This window comes from Oncorhynchus gorbuscha, unplaced genomic scaffold (assembly GCF_021184085.1).
Source record: "Oncorhynchus gorbuscha isolate QuinsamMale2020 ecotype Even-year unplaced genomic scaffold, OgorEven_v1.0 Un_scaffold_141:::fragment_3, whole genome shotgun sequence".
Lineage (NCBI taxonomy): Eukaryota > Metazoa > Chordata > Actinopteri > Salmoniformes > Salmonidae > Oncorhynchus > Oncorhynchus gorbuscha.
The window spans coordinates 351479-376792 of record NW_025744684.1 but is presented as its reverse complement, the minus strand read 5'-3'; the positions used below and the strand labels follow the sequence as shown (position 1 = coordinate 376792).

Genomic DNA, 25314 nt, shown 5'->3' with positions numbered 1-25314 from the left:
TGGAATACGGAGTAGGAATGGAGGGAAAAAAGAGGCAGAGGATGTCTAAGAGAGAGAGAGGAACAAAGAGGCTGAGCTTGAGTGCCTTAAAAATAGCGGGAAAAAGGGAGATAATTTGTTAAAGAAGAATTGTAGAAAGTGTAAGCAGATTGAGCTGAAGACAGGAGGAAAAATGGAAATGAATGAGGTTGAAGTATCGGAGGTGGTAGGTGTGGTGAAGTTCTCGGAGCCCAAGGGTCAGGATAAAGAGGAGTGTGACAGTAGGAGTGAAGTTTTGGGAAAAACTGTACCCCTGCCTTTTGGCTGATCCATTTGTGATTTCAGGCTGGGTTAAAACAGAGATGGGTGCTGTGGATTAGGTGAGGGTAACCAGAAGTGGTCTTGTGATAATTGTTTGTGTTTCTGCTGGTCAGAGGGAGAAGGCATTCCACATTAAACGAATGGGGGCAAGAAATGTTAATTGTTTTGCTCTCAAGATAATGGCACCATGTCACACCCTGACCATAGTTTGCTTGTATGTTTCTATGTTTTGTTTGGTCAGGGTGTGATCTGAGTGGGCATTCTATGTTGTGTGTCTAGTTTGTCTGTTTCTGTGTTTGGCCTGATATGGTTCTCAATCACAGGCAGGTGTTAGTTATTGTCTCTGATTGGGAACCTTATTTAGGTAGCCTGTTTGGTGTTGGGGTTGGTGCGTGATTGTTTCCTGTGTTAGTGTTTGTGCCACACAGAACTGGTTTCGGGTTTTCACTTTGTTGTTTTGGTTATGTTTTCTAATTTAAAAACCATGGACAACTACTGTGCTGCATTTTGGTCCACCTCTCCTTCATCAGAAGAATCCTGTGACACACCATTGAAAGGATTGATTACTGGGTTAACAGTAAATGTAAAAGTTGACCAACTGAAGGGGAAGATTCCCGGTGTTTGTGATGCTCTTCATTTGGTGCGACGCAGACAACGTGGTGAAACAGTCATTGTCTGTTCTTTTGAGTTTTGATGTTGAGTCTTTGCCCAATAAAGTGATGTGAGGATTTTTAAGTTATAGTGTACAATACTTTGTGCCAAATACATTACGTTGTTACAGGTGTCAAGCTTTTGGGCATGTGGCAGCAGTGTGTTGGAGGGAGATTCCTAGTTGTGAGAAGTGTGCAGAAGGGCATGAGACAAAGGAATGTGTAGCATTGGGGAAGGTAGTGGTATGTGTTAGTTGTAGGGGTGCCGATGGGGCTGAGGATCAAAAATGTCCAGTGCAAGAGAGGCAGGTTGAGGTTTCCAGGGTTAGAAGTTGCCATATATTGAGGCATTGAAGAAAGTAGAGTAAGATAGGTCAAGGGGAGGGATCCTGATAGGAGTGGTGTGAGTTGTAGATCTGTACCAGTGCAGAGGGATATGCCAACAAGTAATATATGTTTCTGGAAGATTGGATTTTGGGCATTTATAGCAATGGTTATCAACTGTACTGCAGGGATGGTGGGCTTGACAGAAGAATTACAGGATGTGTTAAGGTTGTTGGCCTGAGGTAGGACTAAATAGATTTAAATAGTGGAGTAGGGTAATTTTTCATTTTTTTTGTAGTTTTAATGGTAGGATATTTGTTTATTTTTTCAAGCAAAGTACAAGGGAGTTGTACTCCAGTCTAGTAGGTGGCGGTAATGCAAGTTTTTTGGATGCAAACCGCCGTTAAACGTCATCGAAGAGCGCAACATCAGGAACTAGCATTAGCAACTCTTATGGTGGTGGAAAATGGTGTTTCATAAAGAAAATATGCATATTCTCTGTCCCCCCCTCCGCCTCCTCGCCATTAAATCGATGTCTTAGCAGCCTTATTTTGAATGTTTTATGTACGAAACGGTCCAAGGGAGATACACAAAGTCATAAACCAGCCTATTTCTACAATTTATCTTCTTACATTTTTATTTTAAATCTAACCAGAACCACACTGCTGACTGTATGTCTAACCTTAACCCCAAATTAAGACCAAATAGCACATTTTGGATTTCATATATTTTTACGAAATAGCCCATTTTGACTTTGCCGCTGGCCATCTACTAGCTAGGTGGATACCCATACCAACGATTTGTTCTATCTGTTCCGATACCGGCCAATCCAAAATGGCGACCGCCGTTCCAGTTGATTCGGGATTGACTGCTCCGACAGGTATCCATAATAACTAATTTAGGTCTCCGTGAAGTAGTTTGCACGGAAATGCAATCTAATAACGTAGCTACAGAGTCAGCACAGCCTGTAGCTGAATATGGTCATTTTGTCTGAATTCAACTGACTTCATTTCTCCTGTCTGAGCTAGCTAACGTTATCACAGTTGCTGTTAGCTAGTTTGCTAACATCAACAAACGGATCGGATGGTTTGCGTTATAACTAGCTAGGCATCTAACGTTACACGCTTGAAATTGGGTCATGTACTTTATAGTGTTTGTATTAAGGGCTTGGGATGGGATAACCACATTTTCGGGTGTGCGGCTATTTTCAATCAGATGTAGTTAATGTTGGCTCACCCTGAATGGGGCAAATTCTCGAACTCCAGCAATGTTAACTAACTACAGTAGTTGGCTAATTTACTGCCTCTGTTAACTATTTGCCATACTCGAAACCAGTGGGTCTTTGTTGATATTTTGTAATATTTGCCGCATCTCGTAGTAGGACGAAACACCTGTTAATTGATGTTAGCCGGCTAACTAGCCAACTGAGCAAACCAAGGCCAGCCAAATGTTGGCTAACTAACTAGGTGTGTGTTGAATATTTACTTGTAATGCCAGCACAATTGTTTTCGTGGATAGAATATGGTGGTCATGTCATGTCATGTTATTGACACGGTAATGTTGTTCTACAGCTTTTGGACTCCTGACAAAATCAGGCAGTCACTAATCAATTAGGCTAAGTAACGTTAGTTTAGGGTGGAATGGATACAGATTTCGCTTCCATGGGATATTTAAAAATAATAATATTAACTAGGCAAGTCAGTTAAGATCAAATTTGTATTTACAATGACGGCCTAGGAACAGTGGGTTAACTGCCTTGTTCAGGGGCAGAACTACAGATTTCTATCTTCCAGTTACTAGCCCAACGCTCTAACCACTATGCTACCTGCCACAACGGCTACCTGAGAATAAACAATAATCTGAGTAATGTAGGTCTATGTGGTTGAAGAAGAGCCTCCTGCTCTACCATTCCAGCACATTTACAGAGAACTTCACTGGAAGTCACCGAGAGGAAGAGGAATTCACAGGGAGTCCTGACTAGAGCTGGGAGATAAATCCAAATCGCGTTAAATTGCCCGAATTGATGCGAGAACGATACGTTTATAACATTAATGTTCTCCACAGTTAAAAAAAAATCATCCTTTATACTACTACTGGTTTGATGGTTGTAGTTATCAATTGTCCCATTAACAATCGCCCAAATTAGCCAATTTATTTCCTTTCAAACTTCACATTTTTCTAGTATAGGCTATGGATCGAAATGAATGATACCAGCTAAATGCCTGCGATAAGTGATCAATGTTGAAAATGTTTGGTTTATTTCCACAGGTCTAGAACTGACTGATTTGGTTTTTGGTTGTGGTCACATTATTCACTTGTTCAGAATCAGTTGATATCAGAGGTTATGATGTGAACAGTGATGCTGGGTCAGGACAGAAGAGTGTTCTCCACTTTTCTAAGCCTGTTATCGTACAGGCTCTTATCAGCTTGACTACGGTGTTTGTTACAGTTGATCTTCCCTTGGTACTGTAGTAGCTAGCCAGTTTGAGTCAGGTCATGAGAATAGACAGGTCTGTTTTGGTCCCGCAATAATGAGCCTGATTGCTTTATGGGGATCTAAGTCTGACAGGACTGCGAACTAGGCCAATGAACTTACACATACAAATGATACAGGGTGTTCTCACTATATACAGTACCAGTCAAAAGTTTGGACACATATTCATTGCAGGTTTTTTTTTATATGTATATTTTTTTTTTACAATTTTCAACATTGTAGAATAATAGTGAAGACATCAAAACGATGAAGTAACACATATGGAATCATGTAGTAACCAACAAAGTGTTAAACAAATCAAAATATATTTTATATTTGAGATTCTTCAAATTAGCCACCCTTTGCATTGATGACAGCTTTGCACACTCTTGGCATTCTCTCAACCAGCTTCATGAGGAATGTTTTTTTGAAGGAGTACCCACATATGCAGAGCACTTTTTGGCTGCTTTTCCTTCACCCTATGGTCCAACTCATCCCAAACCATCTCAATTGGGTTGAGGTCGGCTGATTTTGGAGGCCAGGACATCTGATGCAGCACTCCATCACTCTCCTTGGTCAAATAGCCCTTACACTGCCTGGAGGTGTGTTTTGGGTAATTGTTCTGTTGAAAAACAAATGATAGTCCCACTAAGCCAAACCAGATGTGATGGCGTATCGCTGCATAATGCTGTGGTTGCCTTTCTGGTAAGGTGTGCCTTGTATTCTGAATAAATCACTGAGTGTCACCAGCAAAGCACCATCACACCTCTCCCATGCTTCACGGTGGGATCCACATATGCAGAGATCATCCATTCACCTACTCTGCGTCTCACAAAGACATGTCGGTTGGAACCAAACATTTCACATTTGGACTCATCAGACCGAAGGACAGATTTCTACCGGTCTAATGTCCACTGGTTGTTTTTCTTGGCTCAAGCAAGTCTCTTCTTCTTATTGGTGTCCTTGTAGTAGTGATTTGTTTGCAGCAATTCAACCATGAAGGCCTGATTCACGCTGAATTGTCCGCTGAACCGTTGATATTGAGATGTCTGTTACTTGAACTCTGTGGAGCATTTATTTGGGCTGCAATTTCTGAGGCTGGTAACTAATGTACTTATCCTGAACTTGAGCTTATGTTGGGGGGTCGGTAGGGAGCCTAGTGGTTAGAGCGCTGGGCCAGTAACTGGAAGGTTGCTAGATCGAATCACCGAGCTGACGAGGTAAAAATCTGTCGTCCTGCCCCAGAACCCGCTGTTCTTAGGCCGTCATTGTAAATAAGAATTTGTTCTTAACTGACTTGCCTAGTTAAACAAAGGTAAAATAAAAATCCTCTGCAGCAGGGATAACTCTGGGTCTTCCTTTCCTGTGGTGGTCCTCATGAGAGCCAGTTTCATCATAGTGCTTGATAGTTTTTGTGACTGCACTTGAAGAAACTGATTTGGCTCAAATGCATTAAGAAGGAAAGAAATTCCACAAATGAACTTTTAACAAGGCAGACCTGCTAATTTAATTGCATTCCAGGTGACTACCTCATGAAGCTGGTTGAAAGAATGCCAATAGTGCCAAAGTTGTCATCAATGCAAAGGTGGCTACTTTGAAGAATCTCAAATCTGAAATATTTTGATTTGTTTAGCTTTTTTGGTTACTACATGATTCCATATGTGTTATATCATAGTTTTGATGTCTTCACTATTATTCTACAATGTTGAAAAAATACAAATAAAAACCCTGGAATGAGTAGGTGTCCATACTTTTGACTGGTACTGTATAAGTTCATAAATTATGCCAATAACCAGCACATTTACTCTACTCTGTCAGACAAAAATAGGGGAGTGTCCCATATAATTGCTCTACATGCAGGCTACAGTACAGGCTGCTAGCAGGCAAACAGCCAACATGTGTTTTGAACTGAACTGCGCTGGCACTGGGAGATATGTTTAGTGTGCACGCACCCTCATTGTAACTGTGGAAATGTTTCAACACAATGTCGAACTAGGATGTTATTGAAATCCTATTGTAAAAACAAGCTTTTCTTAAATGAAGCCCTGCTTGTTTCTAGATCTCTGTAGTAGAGGTCGACCTATTAATCGGAATGGCCGATTAATTCGGGCCGATTTCAAGTTTTCATAACAATCGGAAATCGGTATTTTTGGGCACCGATTTGGCAGGTTTTAATTATTATTTTTTTACACCTTTATTTAATCTTTGTTTAACTAGGCAAGTCAGTTAAGAACACATTTTTATTTTCAATGACGGACTAGGAACAGTGGGTTAACTGCCTCGTTCAGGGGCAGAATGACAGATTTTCACCTTGTCAGCTCGGGGGATCCAATCTTGCAACCTTACAGTTAACTAGTCCAACGCTATAACGACCTGCCTCTCTCTTGTTGCACTCTACAAGGAGACTGACTGCCTGTTACGCAAATGCTGTAAGCCAATGTAAGTTGCCAGCTAGCATTAAACTTATAAAAGCAATCAATCAATCATAATCACTAGTTAACTACACATGGTTGATGATATCACTAGATATTATCTAGCGTGTCCTGCGTTGCGTATAATCTGACTGAGCATACAAGCATACAAGTATCTAACTGAGCGGTGGTAGGGAGAAGCAGGAGCGTAAACATTCATTCAAACAGCACTTTCTTTGCGTTTTGCCAGCAGTTCTTTGTTGTGTGTCAAGCATTGCGTTGTTTATGACTTAAAGCCTATCAACTCCCAAGATGAGGCTGGTGTAACCGAAGTGAAATGGCTAGCTAGTTAGCGTGCGCTAATAGCATTTCAAACGTCACTCGCTCTGAGCCTTGGAGTGGTTATTTCCCTTGCTCTGCATGGGTAACGCTGCTTCGAGGGTGGCTTTTGTCATTGTGTACCTGGTTCGAGCCCAGGGAGGAGCAACGAGAGGGACGAAAGCTATACTGTTACATTGGCAATACTAAAGTGCCTATAAGAACATTCATTAGTCAAATGTTAATGAAATACGAATGGTATAGAGGGAAATAGTCCTATAATAACTACAACCTAAAACTTCTTACCTGGGGATATTGAAGACTCATGTTGAAAGGAACCACCAGCTTTCATATGTTCTCATGTTCTGAGCAAGGAACTTAAATGTTAGCTTTCTTACATGGCACATATTGCACGTTCACTTTCTTCTCCAACACTTTGTTTTTGCATTATTTAAACCAAATTGAACATGTTTCGTTATTTATTTTAGGCTAAATTGATTTAATATATTAAGTTAAAATAAAAGTGTTGATTCAGTATTGTTGTAGTTGTCATTATTACAAATAAAAAATGAAAAAATCAGCCGATTAATCGGTATCGCCCTTTTTGGTCCTCCAATAATCGGTATCGGCATTGAAAAATCTTGATCGACTCTGTAGCATGTGGTCCATTTAGGCTAATTTATAGGCGAGCAATGTGATTGAGGCCTAATTCGGTTGCATGCATGCCTTGTTCATGTGTAACTGGTTGTAGTTGTTTTGTATCTTCTTCCATAGACATTAGGACTCAGTTCTGGAGGAGAGCCTTGCAGAGAGGTACCTGCATGGTGTTGCAGTGTGTGTTTGTGTGTGAGAGAGTGGCTGAGCGTGTGCTTCGTTCCTGTGAGTGCCTCTTACAGACATTGCATTACAGGACCTTGTGGCATTTGAGCAAGATGAGAGCAAGCAAAGGACGAGTGGACCAAATACAGGCTGTTAATGGTTGTTTTCTATTGTTCGTGTTTGCTTTCTATTGTGTGTGCAATGCATTTTGCAGTGAAATGGCTACAACATGGTTTAGCAAGACACAGTGCCTCTCCACTCCCTGAAAGAACTAATCCTTGTGGTGTTTGCTCAAGTAATGTGGATTGGTTTAATTGATTGATTTCATCCATCTCACAATTTGAATAGGCCTAGCCTAATGTCACAGACAAGTAGCCGTTAGGCTGTTTCCTGTTTCGCTATCAGTACGCCACCTTTCCATGATATATTTTCGGTAGGTCTCCCTCCTCTTGCCTCTCACTGTCCTCAACATAACTCTGACCTGCCCACACTATTACAATAACAGCAGACAAGTTTTTTGCCAACTGGTTGTAATATTGTAATATTTCAACACATGTTGAAACTCAGAAATAGCAGTTGCTATTGGTTACAGGCCTGAAGTTCTCATGGAGTGGGTGAGAAGGCGAATCTCACACACGCACACAATTTTAAATGGCAAATCCTTTTGTGAGGAGCACATATTTCAAGCATTGTCATGACGATGTGATAACATTGAGAAAATACCAGACATATTTTGCCTCTAGATTTTTCACACACGTGTTTGCTGTGTTTCTCTATGTTGGCATGTTTGTAGCACAAATTGACAATGTTTTATAATAGGCTATTGGATGTTATCTCTTGGGCTGGATAAAATTGGGGCTGGGCCTGGGGTCTGCAGGGTCAAATTTATTCTTAGAGAGGATTGATAATGAGCACATCCCTACCAAAAAGGAAGATGGCAACTTGGTGAGTCACAGGGAAAGTCCCAAGCTTAGTTTGGGTGATGGAAAAAGTTTAGTCATTGTCTGTGATAGGGGACCCAGTGGTCTAGACACGGTATCAGACTGGGGTTATGTCTGCCAGAGACCTGTGATAGAGGACCCAGTGGTCTAGACACAGTATCAGACTGGGGTTATGTCTGCCAGAGACCCGTGGTAGAGGACCCAGTGGTCTAGACACAGTATCAGACTGGGGTTATGTCTGCCAGAGACCTGTGGTAGAGGACCCAGTGGTCTAGACACAGTATCAGACTGGGGTTATGTCTGCCAGAGACCTGTGATAGAGGACCCAGTGGTCTAGACACAGTATCAGACTGGGGTTATGTCTGCCAGAGACCTGTGATAGAGGACCCAGTGGTCTAGACACAGTATCAGACTGGGGTTATGTCTGCCAGAGACCCGTGGTAGAGGACCCAGTGGTCTAGACACGGTATCAGACTGGGGTTATGTCTGCCAGAGACCTGTGATAGAGGACCCAGTGGTCTAGACACAGTATCAGACTGGGGTTATGTCTGCCAGAGACCCGTGGTAGAGGACCCAGTGGTCTAGACACAGTATCAAACTGGGGTTATGTCTGCCAGAGACCTGTGGTAGAGGACCCAGTGGTCTAGACACAGTATCAAACTGGGGTTATGTCTGCCAGAGACCTGTGATAGAGGACCCAGTGGTCTAGACACAGTATCAGACTGGGGTTATGTCTGCCAGAGACCTGTGATAGAGGACCCAGTGGTCTAGACACAGTATCAAACTGGGGTTATGTCTGCCAGAGACCTGTGATAGAGGACCCAGTGGTCTAGACACAGTATCAGACTGGGGTTATGTCTGCCAGAGACCTGTGGTAGAGGACCCAGTGGTCTAGACACAGTATCAGACTGGGGTTATGTCTGCCAGAGACCTGTGATAGAGGACCCAGTGGTCTAGACACAGTATCAAACTGGGGTTATGTCTGCCAGAGACCTGTGATAGAGGACCCAGTGGTCTAGACACAGTATCAGACTGGGGTTTTGTCTGCCAGAGACCTGTGGTAGAGGACCCAGTGGTCTAGACACAGTATCAGACTGGGGTTATGTCTGCCAGAGACCTGTGATAGAGGACCCAGTGGTCTAGACACAGTATCAGACTGGGGTTATGTCTGCCAGAGACCTGTGATAGAGGACCCAGTGGTCTAGACACAGTATCAGACTGGGGTTATGTTTTACAGAGGCCTGTTGTAGAGGACCTAGACACAGTATCAGACTGGGGTTATGTCTGCCAGAGACCTGTGGTAGAGGACCCAGTGGTCTAGACACAGTATCAGACTGGGGTTATGTCTGCCAGAGACCTGTGATAGAGGACCCAGTGGTCTAGACAGAGTATCAGACTGGGGCTATGTCTGCCAGAGACCTGTGATAGAGGACCCAGTGGTCTAGACAGAGTATCAGACTGGGGCTATGTCTGCCAGAGACCTGTGATAGAGGACCCAGTGGTCTAGACACAGTATCAGACTGGGGTTATGTCTGCCAGAGACCTGTGATAGAAGACCCAGTGGTCAAGACACAGTATCAGACTGGGGTTATGTTTTACAGAGGCCTGTGGTAGAGGACCCAGGGGTCTAGACACAGTATCAGACTGGGGTTATGTTTTGCAGAGGCCTGTGGTAGCGGACCCAGTGGTCTAGACACAGTATCAGACGGGTTATGTTTTGCAGAGACTGGCGTATGTCCCTGTGTCGATGCCAAGAGTTCTCGTAATTTCCTCCGACCATCCTGATCTTTCCCTGTATCCGGTGTTCCCCATTAAACCTAATACCAGGCTATGTCCACTCATTGCTCTGTATTTCTGTGTGAGTGTGTGAGATTTAACTTGTTGCCCTTCCGCTGCTCTATGCTCCCTCTCACAGTATCTGCTCTGTGGTAGACAGTCTGAGAGGGAATGTCTGCTGTAATACTATACTGTCTGGAGATGGAGAGGCACTAAGTAACAGATAGGCAGTCAGTAAGGGTAGTTGTAACTACAAGCTACAACATTTGGTGTTTTAGAATTTAGTGAAAAACGTCATACAAATGCAATGCATCCTGAGCAGTGACTGAAGTACAAGGGTTCCAGGATTGTTTTAGGCTTGAGGCAAAGGCCCAACCACAACAGCATCCAGGGCAGGCTGACATGGAAGCAGCATTAGAGGGAAAAGTGGTGTAAATCTAGAGCACAATGTGAATGGGAGCAGCAGTTAGCCTAGGCCTATCCATTCCTGTGGCTGTGTAGGTCTAAACATGGCTCGGCATCTGTGGAAAATTACATGGTTGATGGCTGTTTTTGTAATTAACTCGTGGTTGTCAAGCATTTACTGTTGCAAATTTCTTCTCAAGTCAAAATTACGCTGAAGTTTATTAGGTTTTGTGCATGGAGTGGAAAGACTGCAATGAAGCAATTCGGTCAGACACTAGATTTGGGCGATTGTACGATTGTATCGTTGATGATGACATCTCGATGTCAAACGACAGTTGAACATATTTGAATTTGACTACACCGCTGGAGTCTTGGCTCACAACAGTGCAGTGAGCACACAGCAGGGCGGCATGCCAAATGGTCTACACCCTAATTGCCGTAGCCTACACTTTCAATACATGTGGTAGTTGGATTATTAACATAATGAAAGAGAACAATGTAGAAAGAGCGGAGAGCATGAAAAATACATTGTGCCGTTAAATCCCTCTTTGCAAACCAAACAGCCAATAATATAGGCCTACACATAGGCTACTGTCAATAACTTGCAGTAAACGTTACTTTGACAATTTAAACTAATATTGTCAAAGTGTTTATTAATGTCATTGAATTGTGCAACGGACAATCGGGTATAAGCTCCTGCAGCAGCACTTTCAATAAGTGGGAACAAAAAATAAATGAATGATGAGTCTGTCGGAGTTGTCTCGCAAACTACTTTCTTTTGAATAGTTGACAAATTGTGCATTTATATAATAGTCAACATCAGTCAGATTAAGTCAATTATTATTTAGCCTTTAACATTCTTTATAACACTTGAATGAACATTGGTTTAGGCTTATAACGAATAGGCCTATTATCCTTAGGCTAAAAATCCTAAATATACAATCCGATAAAACAAATGATCATTTGTAACAAGGAACACCAGCATGTTCACCCCCAGAGTATCGAACTCAGCAGGAGGACTGAGGTTTGTAGTCTCTCCATCCTTTGCCCTGATAATCTTTTAGCATATTCTGCAAGTGCCTTGGGTAAGGTCTGCTGGCTCACCTTTGTCATATGGCCTGAAATTGAGCGAAAAACTGCCAAACAGGCGAAGACGTGCTTTTCCCTCCACTAAAAGTCAGCCATAGTTATTTTTCTGATTTTGCATTGGCAGGCTACACTATAGTTACTAAGTGAAATCCACTTTTTGAAACTGACTGAAAGTAGCCTAATGGAAGAAATCCACTTTTTGAATGTCACATGTGCTTTTCCAGATGATCAAGATGAAATAACAATACACTGGATACGGCCTTTATATTTGTTTTAAAAGGTCTACTAATATAACTGATATCTGAGTCTTTTTATGGACAAGAGAATAATACACCTTCCAGTTTGAAAATCCTTCTGTAGCCAAGAACAAGGTAGAAATAATAAGTCTGGTTTTGAACAATGATTTAATGAACTTGTTTGTGGCTTTTGTAACAATTTGAATAAGAACAATGAAGACATGCCCCAAATCACAGTTCTGGTATAACCAATGTGTCTTTTATATTGCGTTCTTCCCGCCATTTGACCGCTCCGTACGTAATGTATATCAACGATGTTTGGATGGGAGACTGTGTCATTCCAGACATCACACAACCCGATCAGACACTTTAATGCAGGTTCCTTCCTCCATAAACTACTATACTATATGACAAGTTCATCACTACAGCTGTCTAGCATGACTCTGTGATATTAGCTAAGTTCTGTCGTTAACTATTAGATTCTAAGAGGACTGAGTTGCGCATGGAACATGGAGGAGCCTAACAAAAATAGGCCCATCACTAAACTCTCTAATATGTTTTCCTTTTTTCTCTCTCCTCTCAAGGGTCCAGTGCGTCTCGGAAAATGGCATCTCCAGAGGTAAGACAGACACCATCCCTGACTCACAAAACCACTAATTACAGCACTCTGCTGATAATGCTGGAGCACTGTTGATGAAACTGTGTTTTCCAATACCTTTAGGTTTAGGGAACAGCGTGTGTATTTACCCAACATTTATAGACCCTGGTGAAGATGTGTTGTGTATCACCTCTCTGTCTAGGGAGAGGACACAGGATATGTGGAAAGGGAGGGGGAACTGGTTTTGATGGTTTCTGTGTGTCAATGGCTGATGTTTACCTTTAAGCTGTGTGTCATAAAACCAAACAATGGAGAGAACAGGGTGACGCTGAAACTTGTTTTAATGGAGTCAAACACACAACTCTACAGTGCATTTCTTTAGTTTCTTAATACCTTTTATTTCTTCCCATCCTCTCTTCCATCTTTCTCTCCTCTCTCTCTCTTTCATCCTGTCTCTCTCTCTCTGTGTCTCAGATTCCTGGATCCAGTCAGAGTATGAAGAAGACCATTGGACACAGAGGAGTTGAGACGAACACTGGAGAGACCACCTATAAGAAGGTCAGCATGGGGTCAACACACACACACACACACACACCACATGTGTGCTAACATTACCCGTAGCCTGAAACCCTTCCTCGTCCACAGCCAATGATGACTCGCAGAATGGAATGTACACAAGCATTTGAGAGTCATAGATTAATTATAACATGAGAATTCCTCAGACACAATGAATTTATCAATCTCTCTTGACAAGCCAAGCTTCCACTTCCCCCTCCAGACTACGTCGTCAGCCCTGAAAGGAGCAATTCAGCTGGGCATCACTCACACTGTGGGCAGCCTGAGTCAGAAGGCTGAGAGGGATGTTCTCATGCAGGACTTTGTGGTGGTCGAGAGCATCTTCTTCCCCAGGTTAGACGTGTGTGTGTCTCTTTGTGTGTCTGTGTCTCTCTTTGTGTGTCTGTGTCACTGGTGTAGCACACAACCCCTGAGCACCCGCATGAGGTATGGGGGCCCCCCGACACCCCCAAAAATATAAGTCGGGCCCCCAGATACTATATGAACATGTCATAAACCATGAAGAAAATGTTTATAATTACAGGAAATTGGCTTTAAAACTGAAACACGTTCTCTCAGCCTCATGGCAAAATCTGTAAAACAGCATGAGATTAGCTAAGAAAAATGAAACATGTTCTCTCAGCTTCATGGCAAAATCTGTAAAACAGCATGAGATTAGCTAAGAAAAATGAAACATGTTCTCTCAGCTTCATGGCAAAATCTGTAAAACAGCATGAGATTAGCTAAGAAAAATGAAACATGTTCTCTCAGCTTCATGGCAAAATCTGTAAAACAGCATGAGATTAGCTAAGAAAAATGAAACATGTTCTCTCAGCTTCATGGCAAAATCTGTAAAACAGCATGAGATTAGCTAAGAAAAATGAAACATGTTCTCTCAGCTTCATGGCAAAATCTGTAAAAAAATTAATAATAATAATTCTCCTGAACTGTGCTACACCACTGGTCTGTGCCCATCTTGCATTTATGCTTGAGAGAAGTCTTCCTGTATTCAGCACTCATTAACACCCTTCTCTCTGTCTCAGTGAGGGCAGTAACCTGACCCCTGCCCACCACTACAGTGATTTCAGGTTTAAGACCTACGCCCCCATCGCCTTCCGCTACTTCAGAGAACTCTTTGGCATCCGGCCAGACGACTACCTGGTCAGTAGACTACAAAAATGTACTCAATTGAATCTGTTTGATTGGTTGTAGTTCTCTATTGTTGATTGATTGTGTCTGGTTGTAGTTCTCTATGGTTGATTGGTTGTGTCTGGTTGTAGTTCTCTATGGTTGATTGGTTGTAGTTCTGTGGTCAGGATGCTACCTAACTCCTCTCCTACAGTACTCTCTGTGTAACGATGGCCTGATAGAGCTGTCTAACTCCGGCGCCAGCGGCTCTCTCTTCTACGTGTCCAGTGATGATGAGTTCATTATCAAGACAGTGCAGCACAAAGAGGCTGAGTTTCTCCAGAAGCTACTACCAGGATACTTTATGGTGAGATATTGAAGGGGTGGGGACTTCATGGAGATACATTGAAGGAGGAGGGGGGAGACTTCATGGAGAGATATTGAAGGTGGAGGGGGAGACTTCATGGAGATACATTGAAGGAGGAGGGGGGAGACTTCATGGAGATACATTGAAGGAGGAGGGGGGAGACTTCATGGAGATACATTGAAGGAGGAGGGGGGAGACTTCATGGAGAGATATTGAAGGAGGAGGGGGAGACTTCATGGAGATACATTGAAGGAGGAGGGGGGAGACTTCATGGAGAGATATTGAAGGAGGTGTGGGGAGACTTCATGGACAGATACAGTTGAAGTTGGAAGTTTACATACACCTTAGCCAAATACATTTAAACAGAGTTTTTCACAATTCCCAACATTTGATCTTAGTAAAAATTCCCTGTCTTAGGTCAGTTAGGATCACCACTTTTTTATTTTAAGAATGTGAAATGTCAGAATAATAGTAGAGATAATGATTTATTTCAGCTTGTATTTCATCACATTCCCAGTGGGTCAGAAGTTTACATACACTCTATTAGTATTTGGTATCATTGCCTTTAAATTGCTTAACTTGGGTCAAATGTTTCAGGTAGCCTTCCACAAGCTTCCCACAATAAGTTGAGTGAATTTTGACCTATTCCTCCTGACAGAGCTGGCGTAACTGAGTCAGGTTTGTAAGGCCTCCTTACTCCCACATGCTTTTTCAGTTCTGCCCACAGATTTTCTATAGGATGGAGGTCAGGGCTTTGTGATGGCCACTCCAATACCTTGACTTTGTTGTCCTTAAACCATTTTGCCACAACTTTGGAAGTATGCTTGGGGTCATTGTCTATTTGGAAGACCCATTTGCAACCAAGCTTTAACTTCCTGACTGATGTCTTGAGATGTTGCTTCAATATATCCACATAATTTTCCTACCTCATGATGCCATCTATTTTGTGAAGTACACCAGTCCCCCCTGCAGCAAAGCATCCCCACAACACCTTATATAATGTTACTTACCCTACATTATTCATCTCATATGCATACGTATATACTGTACTCTATATCATCGACTGCATCCTTATGTAATACATGTATCACTAGCCACTTTATCTATGCCACTTTGTTTACATACTCATCTCATATGTATATACTGTACTCGATACCATCTACTGTATCTTGCCTATGCTGCTCTGTACCATCACTCATTCATATATCCTTATGTACATATTCTTTATCCCCTTACACTGTGTATAAAACAGTAGTTTTGGAATTGTTAGTTAGATTACTTGTTGGTTATTACTGCATTGTCGGAACTAGAAGCACAAGCATTTCGCTACACTCGCATTAACATCTGCTAACCATGTGTATGTGACAAATAATAATATAATAATAATAATATATGCCATTTAGCAGACGCTTTTATCCAAAGCGACTTACAGTCATGTGTGCATACATTCTACGTATGGGTGGTCCCGGGGATCACATGACATTTGATTTGATTTGACAACATGCTGCCCACCCCCGTGCTTCACAGTTGGGATGTTGTTCTTCGGTTTGCAAGCCTTCCCCTTTTTCCTCCAAACATAACGATGGTCATTACGGCCAAACAGTTCTATTTTTGTTTCATCAGACCAGAGGACATTTCTACAAAAAGTAAAATCTTTGTTCCCGTGTGCAGTTGCAAACCGCAGTCTGACTTTTTTATGGTGGTTTTTGGAGCAGTGGCTTCTTCCTTGCTGAGCGGCCTTTCAGGTTATGTCGATATAGGACTCGTTTTACTGTGGATATAGATCCTTTTTTTACCTGTTTCCTCCAGCATCTTCACCAGGTCCTTTGCTGTTGTTCTGGGATTGATTTGCAGTTTTTGCACCAAAGTACGTTCAACTCTAGGAGACAGAACGCATCTCCTTCCTGAAAGGTATGACGGCTGTGTGGTCCCATGGTGTTTATACTTGCGTACTATGGTTTGTACAGATGAACGTGGTACCTTCAGGTGTTTGGAAAATGCTCCCAAGGATGAACCAGACTTGTGGAGATCTACAATTTTTTTTCCTGAGGTCTTGGCTGATTTTCTTTTGATTTTCCCATGATGTCAAGCAAAGGGGCAATGAGTTTGAAGGTAGGCCTTGAAATACATCCACAGGTACACCTCTAATTGACTCAAATTATGTAAATTAGCCAATCAGAAGCTTCTAAAGCCATGACATTTTCTGGAATTTTCCAAGATGTTTGAAGACAGTCAACTTAGTGTATGTAAACTTCTGACCCACTGGAATTGTGATACAGTGAATTATAAGTGAAATAATCTCTGTTAACAATTGTTAGAAAAGTTGTGTCATGCACGAAGTAGATGTCTTAACCGACATGCCAGAACTATAGTTTGTTAACAAGACAAATGTGTGGAGTGGTTGAAAAACGAGCTTTAATGACTCCAACCTAAGTGTATGTAAACAACAGCTGTATTGAACAACTGTATTGAAGGAGGAGGGAGGGGAGACTTTGTGGAGAGATTGGAGGAGGAGGGAGACTTCATGGAGAGATATTGAAGGAGGAGGGGGACTTCATGGAGAGATATCGGGGTAGGAGTTGGGGGGCTTCATGGAGAGATATTGAAGGAGGGGGGACTTCATGGAGAGATATTGAAGGAGGGGGGGGTGACTTCATGGAGAGATATTGAAGGAGTGGGGGGTGACTTCATGGAGAGATACTGAAGGAGGAGGGGGGAGATTCTGCAGTGTGTTTTAGTGTTTATATAATACCTAGCTGTCTGTGGTGGCCTGTGTGTTTTAGTGTTTATATAATACCTAGCTGTCTGTGGTGGCCTGCGTGTTTTAGTGTTTATATAATACCTAGCTTGTCTGTGGTGGCCTGTGTGTTTTAGTGTTTATATAATACCTAGCTGTCTGTGGTGGCCTGTGTGTTTTAGTGTTTATATGATACCTAGCTGTCTGTGGTGGCCTGTGTGTTTTAGTGTTTATATAATACCTAGCTGTCTGTGGTGGCCTGTGTGTTTTAGTGTTTATATAATACCTAGCTGTCTGTGGTTGCCTGTGTGTTTTAGTGTTTATATAATACCTAGCTGTCTGTGGTGGCCTGTGTGTTTTAGTGTTTATATAATACCTAGCTGTCTGTGGTTGCCTGTGTGTTTTAGTGTTTATATAATACCTAGCTGTCTGTGGTGGCCTGTGTGTTTTAGTGTTTATATAATACCTAGCTGTCTGTGGTGGCCTGTGTGTTTTAGTGTTTATATAATACCTAGCTGTCTGTGGTGGCCTGTGTGTTTTTTTCACTCTCCTTTCTACCCGTCTCTTCCCCCTTTTATAGAACCTGAATCAGAACAAACGGACCCTGCTCCCTAAGTTTTACGGTCTGTACTGCATCCAGGCGGGAGGGAAGAACATCCGCCTGGTGGTGATGAACAACCTGCTGCCCCGTGTGGTCCACATGCACCATAAGTACGACATGAAGGGTTCCACCTATAAGAGACGGGCCTCAGCCAAGGAGAGGGACAAGACTTTTCCCACCTTTAAAGACCTGGACTTCATCCAGGACCTGCCTGATGGACTACTGCTGGAGACGGACAACTACAACGCCCTTAGCAAGACCATCCAGAGAGACTGCCTGGTGAGGGAGGGAGGGTGTGTGTGTTCTGTGTGTGCTGTTTGGGTCTACTGTATAGTAACTCTTATGTGTTTGTGTGTGTGCTCCAGCTCCTGCAGAGTTTTAAAATCATGGACTACAGTCTACTGGTGGGGATCCATAACCTGGAGCAGGCTAGTAGAGAGAGGGAGCGAGGTGGGGGGCAGATGGGGGACAGTGGGGGGTCAGAGGGGGCAGTGACCCCAGACCAGCGCCGACCCCAGGCCCAGAAAAGTCTATACTGCACAGCCATGGAGTCTATACAGGGAGAGGCCCGCGGGAAGGGAGCCCTGGAGTCTGAGGACCAGTGAGTCAATCAATACATCACACAATATTACCTTGGGAAAATATGCAAACTGTCACGTAAATCAGGATTTGTTGATGGTGATTGGTTGGTGTGGCATATGATGTCATTTCAGTATGGGCGGGATCCCAGCCAGGAACTCTAAAGGAGAGAGGTTGCTGGTCTTTATCGGCATCATCGACATTCTGCAGTCCTACAGGTAGGTGCTTGTGTTTCTTTGTGTGTGTGCTTTCTTGTGTACAGACTTCATACAATTTCACATGATAATATAGTGACACAGTACTCAAAGTATTGGGAAAGTGACACATTTTTTTTGTTTTACCCCAGCATTTTGGATTTGAAATGATACAGTGACCTGGTATGGATGAAAATACACTCAAATCAAAGCTTGACAGTCTGCACTTTAACCTCATAGTCATTGTATCATTTTAAATCCAACAAGTGCTGGGGTACAGAGCTAAAACAACAACAAATGTGTCAATGGCCCAATACTTTTGGAGCTCACTGTATATACCATTTAGCAGATGCTTTTATCCAAAGCGACTTAGTCATGCGTGCTTATATTTTACGTATGGATGGTCCCGGGAGTCAAACCCACTATCCTGGCGCCATGCTTTACCAACTGAGCTACGTTCACGAAGACTGTTTTTCAGGTTCATCAAGAAGTTGGAACACTCGTGGAAGGCCCTCGTCCATGATGGGGTAAGATCCTACACACACACATTACCTGTAGTACATTATGAAAGATGTGTCAGATCTGCCACTGCTTATGTCAGGCCTATTTCAGGTTGTAACTGGTTTATTCCTTTTCCTCTGTAGGATACAGTGTCGGTGCACAGACCAGGCTTCTACGCTGAGCGCTTCCAACAATTCATGTGTAACACAGTGTTCAAGAAGATCCCATGTAAGACTGCTGTGTGTGTGTCTTCTGTTTCAATATCTACTTTTATGATATAACGTGCTGTCGTTATTTTGTTTTCCCCACCCCTCAGTGAAGCTCTCCCCATCCAAGAAGTCTCGTGGTGGGGGTCCGGGGGGTCTGAGGAGAGCTCCTACCCTGGGAGGCCCCACCCCACTCTCCCACGCTGCTGGACAGTCTGTGGTGGACTCCCGACTCGTCTACCAATCACACTTTAACAAGGCTGACGCAGAGGGAGACAGTGGTGAGAGAACAGTTAACACAATCAATGTTTGTATGTTTGATCAGAGGTCAAGGTGGTCCAGAGCTACATGAAGTGCGTATGGACAAGGGATTAGGGGTCGACTTGGAATTGTGCCATTATTTCCCCTCTTTACTCCCTCTTTCTGTTCAGGCATGCAGTCGGGCAGGCCAGACCTGGTGCCAAGGACCCCTCCCCTGGCGGGAGGGTCAGGGGATGCAGAGGCCAACTTTTCCACGTCCTCATTAGGAAGCACAGGACTCACCTCCTCCTCTCCTCTGCTACAGTAACACATCCCTCCATCCCCTCTCCTCCACAAACTCAGTCCTCCTCTTCAAGTCATCCATTTCTCATGTGTTTCTCGCCCTCCCTCTCTCGCTCTCTCTCTAGGTCAGTAGGGGTTGAGGTACATAGAGCAGTAACAAGCACAGACCAAGACCACGGTGTCTCCCACAGGTACACAAATGAATTACACCACTGATTCATGTATTCCCACTTACGTGAACACACACACACACACACACACCCTTATCAGTCTTCTCTCTCTGTCTCTCAGTATGGGTGCGGAAGTGGAAGCGTCAGGTGATCAGTCGGGTAATGAAGATGCCATCTCACTATCCGACATTGTCCCAGAGACTAACATCTGCTTTGTAAGTCTGGCCCAATCCTTTTCCTCTTCCTCTTCTTAAGATCTTCACTATGGTGTTTCCCATGGCTCACTGGACTCCCTCCCTGTGTGTCCCCCACAGTAACAACTGATCTGGAGTCATCTAAGGAAAAGGTGATTCTGGAACCAAGGAGGTGGGTGGAAGAGTGAGATGGGGAGAGTAGTCTTGCATCCTCCATTCTCACTCTGTCGATCCATCCATCCTTTTCTCCGGGGGAGGTTTGGAACATACTTCAGGCTGACTGAACGGGATGGGGGGGGGTGAAGTGAGGGAGAGTGTGACTGGGTGCCAGAGAGAGGAACAAAGAGGGAGAGAGGTGTATATATGTGTGAGGAGGTGGTGGCTGTCTGAAGGCTTGGTCAGCCAGACAGACACATGGGTATGCTGCTAGAAACCTTTCTCCAACTAAGTTACAGGAGTCTCTGTGTCATGAAACCCACATACACTGTCCCACCTATCACAAAGTCTGAAGGGGAGAGGGGCGTGGGCTTAGACACCCCTGTATCAACAGTGTGGAGGAGGAACACCATGCTCTATATCACTCTCTGTTCTGTTACTTTGTGCATTCCTTCTTGTGGACAGTATTAGGGTTCCGTTTTCAGTGACTTAGAACATAATATCTCATATGTTATCATTCTACATCTGTCCACACCTTCCTCCCTCCACACAGCCAGGAGATGGGACGGACAGGAAAATCATCTCTATATGTAGTGTTTTTTTATTATTTTTATTATGACTACACTTTTACTGCTGTGGACAGAACATATGACTTCATCACACAGACCTTCTATTCTTTTAGATTATGGATGTATACAGTAGCTGACTGACTGGAGTTCGGGGCAGGAATGTACAGGCCAGAGCTATTCTGCCCTACCAAGCAAAACGGCAGTAACTGCTCATAGTGTGGAACTGAGAAAAATGGCTTTTATTTACCTTAGTTTCACAGTTACCTAGTGGAGTTACTGCTAATATCAACCCCATTTTCTCAAAAACAATGCGAGGCAGGATACTTGTGTAACGGATGTGAAATAGCTAGCTAGTTAGCGGTGGTGCGCGCTAAATAGCGTTTCAATCGGTGACATCACTTGCTCTGAGACCTTGAAGTAGTGGTTCCCATTGCTCTGCAAGGGCCGTGGCTTTTGTGGAGCGATGGGTAACGATGCTTCGAGGGTGACTGTTGTCGTTGTGTGCAGAAGGTCCCTGGTTCGCGCCCGGGTATGGGCGAGGGGACGGTTTAAAATTATACTGTTACATTGATGCTGTTGACCCGGATTACTGGTTGCTGCGAAAAAAGGAGGAAGGTCAAAAGGGGGGTGAGTGTAACGGATGTGAAACGGCTAGCTTAGTTAGCGGTGTGCGCTAAATAGCGTTTCAATCGGTTACGTCACTTGCTCTGAGACCTTGAAGTAGTAGTTCCCCTTGCTCTGCAAGAGCCGCGGCTTTTGTGGAGCGATGGGTAACGATGCTTCGAGGGTGAATGTTGTCGTTGTGTGCAGAAGGTCCCTGGTTCGCGCCCGGGTATGGGCGAGGGGACGGTTTAAAATTATACTGTTACACTAACTCATTTTTGACCAAATGAGCAGTTACTGCCTTTTTTATTGGTAGGGCAGTATGGGTAGGATATACACCACAGGAGGTTGGCACCTTAATTAGGGAGGACGGGCTCGTGGTCATATCTTGAGTGGAATGGTATAAAATACATCAAACACATGGTTTAATGTCATTCCATTTGCACTGTTCCAGTCATTATTATGAGCCGTCCTCCCCTCAACAGCCTCCACTGCTATACACAGTGTTACCGGCTGATGGGAAGGCTCTGTCTGTCTCCATGGTTATCCTGGAATCTTCCTCTCTGATGAGACCACATGTGCTATATTGATCTAGGAGTGAGAGACCAGAGCAAGAACATAGTAATGGCCGCCACCTCCATACCCTTAGAATAGAGTGGGGTTCCCCAACTGGAGACCTGCAGATGCAAATTTTTTTATTGGTGGACATAAGGTAAACACCAGCAAATCCACTCTAAATGATTTCAATTTAAGAAATCTGTTCTAAAGTATTCCTATGCAAAATAGAGATCTGTGATTTGAAAGCAAGGTTTGAAATTGTTTGTCAAATATTATTAATGTTTGGGCTTTCTTGCAGTCAATTTGCAAATGATTTGTAATTATGTTCCGGCCCCCTGACCATCCGCTCAAGAAGAAGAAAATCACCCCACGGCTGAATCTAGTTGACGATCCTTCGAATGGAGGTTGACCAGAGAAGAGCCAAAGAGGAGCAGTAACAGAAGGACAGGACAGTGACCTGACCACACTGACACTAGCTTTTTATATCTGGGCCTTTGTGTCTGTCTGGTGCTAGTCTTGCTGAGCTGTGTCTCTCTCTCTCATATTTTTGTTTCTTTAATGTCCTGTTACACATACATTCAAACTCTTGTTTGAGCATGTTTTTATATTCTCACTACCAATCAAAAGTATCTTTGAAAGAAAATTGACCGATCAACCAGCAGGGTTGAAAGGAATGAGTCAATCAAAATTCAGAGCGAGCTTTTAACGCACACTCTACACCTGCCTTTTTCTGTCTTCGTATGGCAGTTCAATTTCATCACATTCATTCACACCCAGCCATTTAGACTGTTTTGTGCACAAAGATTATAAGTGTTCTTCAAGCAATGGTAATTCTACCACCGTCATTCAAGCACTTTGATACTTTTATCTGACCTAACTTTCATTAATAAGCAAAAAGGGATTTCTGATGGCTACAGAAATGGCTGCTTCATCCCACTGAGTTTGAGACTCACCACATTGTGTGAATGACTTTGTTTGCGTCTTTGTAGTACACCTCTTGTACATTAACGTTTATATAAACATGGGTTTGTTATTTTCCCCCCATTTGCTCAGTCATTGTGTAGAATACTAACACAAGCGCTGTGTGGTAGCTCATACTATTTATCCTGTAGTAGGATATTTCAGACACAGGGATACATATCACTACCTACTGGTTATGCTAGATCTTGTATTTCACACCAACACAGTGTGATTTTAAAGGGCCACAGTGGCCTGATTGTGAGGACACATTTCTAAGTAGATGGGAGTGCACATGTGGTCCAAAGCAGAGAGGGAGAGATGGACAGACCGACAAACTGGGGGATATCAGCCTTTGGTGGAAATGATTAATGTTCATTGATGCACCGTGAGACAATAGGGATGTTTAAAGGGAATGGGGGAGTACAAGAACACAGCCATGCCCTGAAGAAACTAGAGGCTGGAAGTGGAGCTCTTTCGGATCAACTGTCATGACAAATTGGAAAAGCAATCAAAATGGTATGGACTTGAACATGGATGAAGTTGCTGCATATGGAAACTACATTGAAACCTATGCTTCAGATCTTGAGTTTTGATTAACTTGATGTTTTCCTAACGGATCTGAGTTTAATGACCCTTCAAACAGAGTTGCAGCGCTCACCGTTTGAGAGGAGCTGTACTGCATGATAAATATACGTATTTTAAAGCACATAGGAAGGAAGGGCACAAGAGGGGGTGGTATTGGTTCCAAATGAGTTATTTACACAAGTTACTACATGGTTTGATTCATTTCAAGTTCTTGTCTACTTTTCCTCGCGAACCCAACGTCTTTGCAAAAAGCTCATATGGTATTTCTGGTTAAATAATTTCCAAACATGGCCCTCAATTAAAAGTTGTGCTCTTTTGAATGTTTTGACCCTGAACCCTGCTCAGCTTCCCCATCATTTCAAAGAGCTCAGTTCAGTCTTGTACTTTTTGAGAACAGTTGGCCACCAAAGAAAACACTCCAAGCCCCATTGTTCCCATGTTTTGAATCACATTTTCAATAGATGGTATTGTGTCTTATTATAACAAGGGCCTTAGTGTGACAACAGGGTCTGGATTTGACTCCATGAACGCTGATCATGACTTTTAGCGTATGCTTAACTTTACAAACTAACATCTGACAGAACAATGTTGTTTTAAAGCCTGTGTGCTTCTGTGTAGATGCTGGATTAAACCCATTGCAGCGTCTGGTGACTTGACTGGACCACAGCACAACAGACACCTCACCCTTTGGTGCTCAAAGGGCGGTACACTTGCAACACAGACACTACAGAACATATGAAATAATGTAATATGAACAAGTCTGCCATCTTAAAGTTTCAAGAATCGTATTTATTGTATTTGTATTATGACCTTGTAGCCTGAAATGATTCATAAGTTGTACATGTACCGTAGATGATTGTACGTATAATAATGTATTCTTCTGACAGAAAATGTCAGACTTAAGTAGTGTATTGCATATGGGAGGGGATTGTTTGACAATTTCACTTTTTATATTTCATGTTGCATTTTGATAGTGATATATTCTCCATTGTTCTGGGGCAAGGATGTCCCATGCTTTTCTACGTTGAATGTTTCACACAGCCTCCGAGCCAATGTTGCTGGTTACTGTCTATGCTTCAATTACTTTTTTTTTTACTCTGCCTGTATAAAATATGTATATAGTAGTCACGGAAATGCCTTCTCATGCTGCCTGTTCCTTCTACCATCTTTCAGTGATGTAATGTTTTTCATATTGGCTCTGATTTTAGAATAAACTTATTTTCTAAATGTTGGTTCTTGTCCTTATTCCTGAACATGATACAACTGTTTAGGGAATGGAAGGGTAGGTCTACACTACAGTAGATCCACAAACTCACATCACTTTATTTGTGAGCGGGGGGAGTCTCTGTCCTTGACATGGTATTTTACAGTATATTGACTTAGGTTTTTGTTTGCAGGAGAGGTAAAGAAGGCCTTAAGCAGGGCCCCAAAAAATGTAATATTAGGTGTTCTTGCGTTCACTACTTTTCCTCCCTAATCCATCCTCTTTGTAAAAAGCTCAATAAATTCCTGGTTAATATTATTAACAACCATGGCCCTCAAGTTGTACTTGAGTGTGGATTGCAGTCTCTCTTGGTCCATAACGTATGTCAGTGGAGGCTGCTCATAATGGAAGGAAAGGCACAGGAGATGGTGGCCGCTCAGTAAACAATGGACCTGATCGGACAGCTCAGAGCTTGTGCTCTTTTCTGTCCATAAGAGACAAATGGATTGGTGGAAGAGGCAGGGCAGGCCAGGTGCAAGGAAGGAGGGTGTGGTCAAGCAAGGC

General features: G+C 43.0%; 1 protein-coding gene across 3 annotated transcripts; it reads left to right on the top strand.

The window, feature by feature from the left end:
- Positions 1-1909: 1909 nt before the first annotated feature.
- On the top strand, positions 1910-24773 carry LOC124017010 (phosphatidylinositol 4-phosphate 5-kinase type-1 alpha-like). 3 transcript variants are annotated; one of them, XM_046332343.1, is made up of 17 exons: positions 1910-2154; positions 12327-12361; positions 12815-12898; positions 13119-13249; positions 13939-14056; positions 14238-14390; positions 17708-18007; positions 18094-18329; positions 18442-18525; positions 18980-19028; positions 19146-19230; positions 19319-19489; positions 19640-19772; positions 19877-19942; positions 20043-20136; positions 20236-20287; positions 22357-24773. In XM_046332343.1, the coding sequence occupies exons 1-16, from the start codon at positions 2109-2111 to the stop codon at positions 20236-20238; spliced, it is 1788 nt and encodes a 595-aa protein (XP_046188299.1). In that variant the 5' UTR covers positions 1910-2108; the 3' UTR covers positions 20239-20287; positions 22357-24773. The 3 variants fall into 3 exon arrangements, with proteins under 3 accessions (XP_046188299.1, XP_046188300.1, XP_046188301.1); XM_046332344.1 differs by having other exon boundaries at positions 22354-24773; XM_046332345.1 differs by lacking the exons at positions 1910-2154; positions 22357-24773 and adding an exon at positions 7255-7289 and having other exon boundaries at positions 20236-21285.
- Positions 24774-25314: the final 541 nt, after the last annotated feature.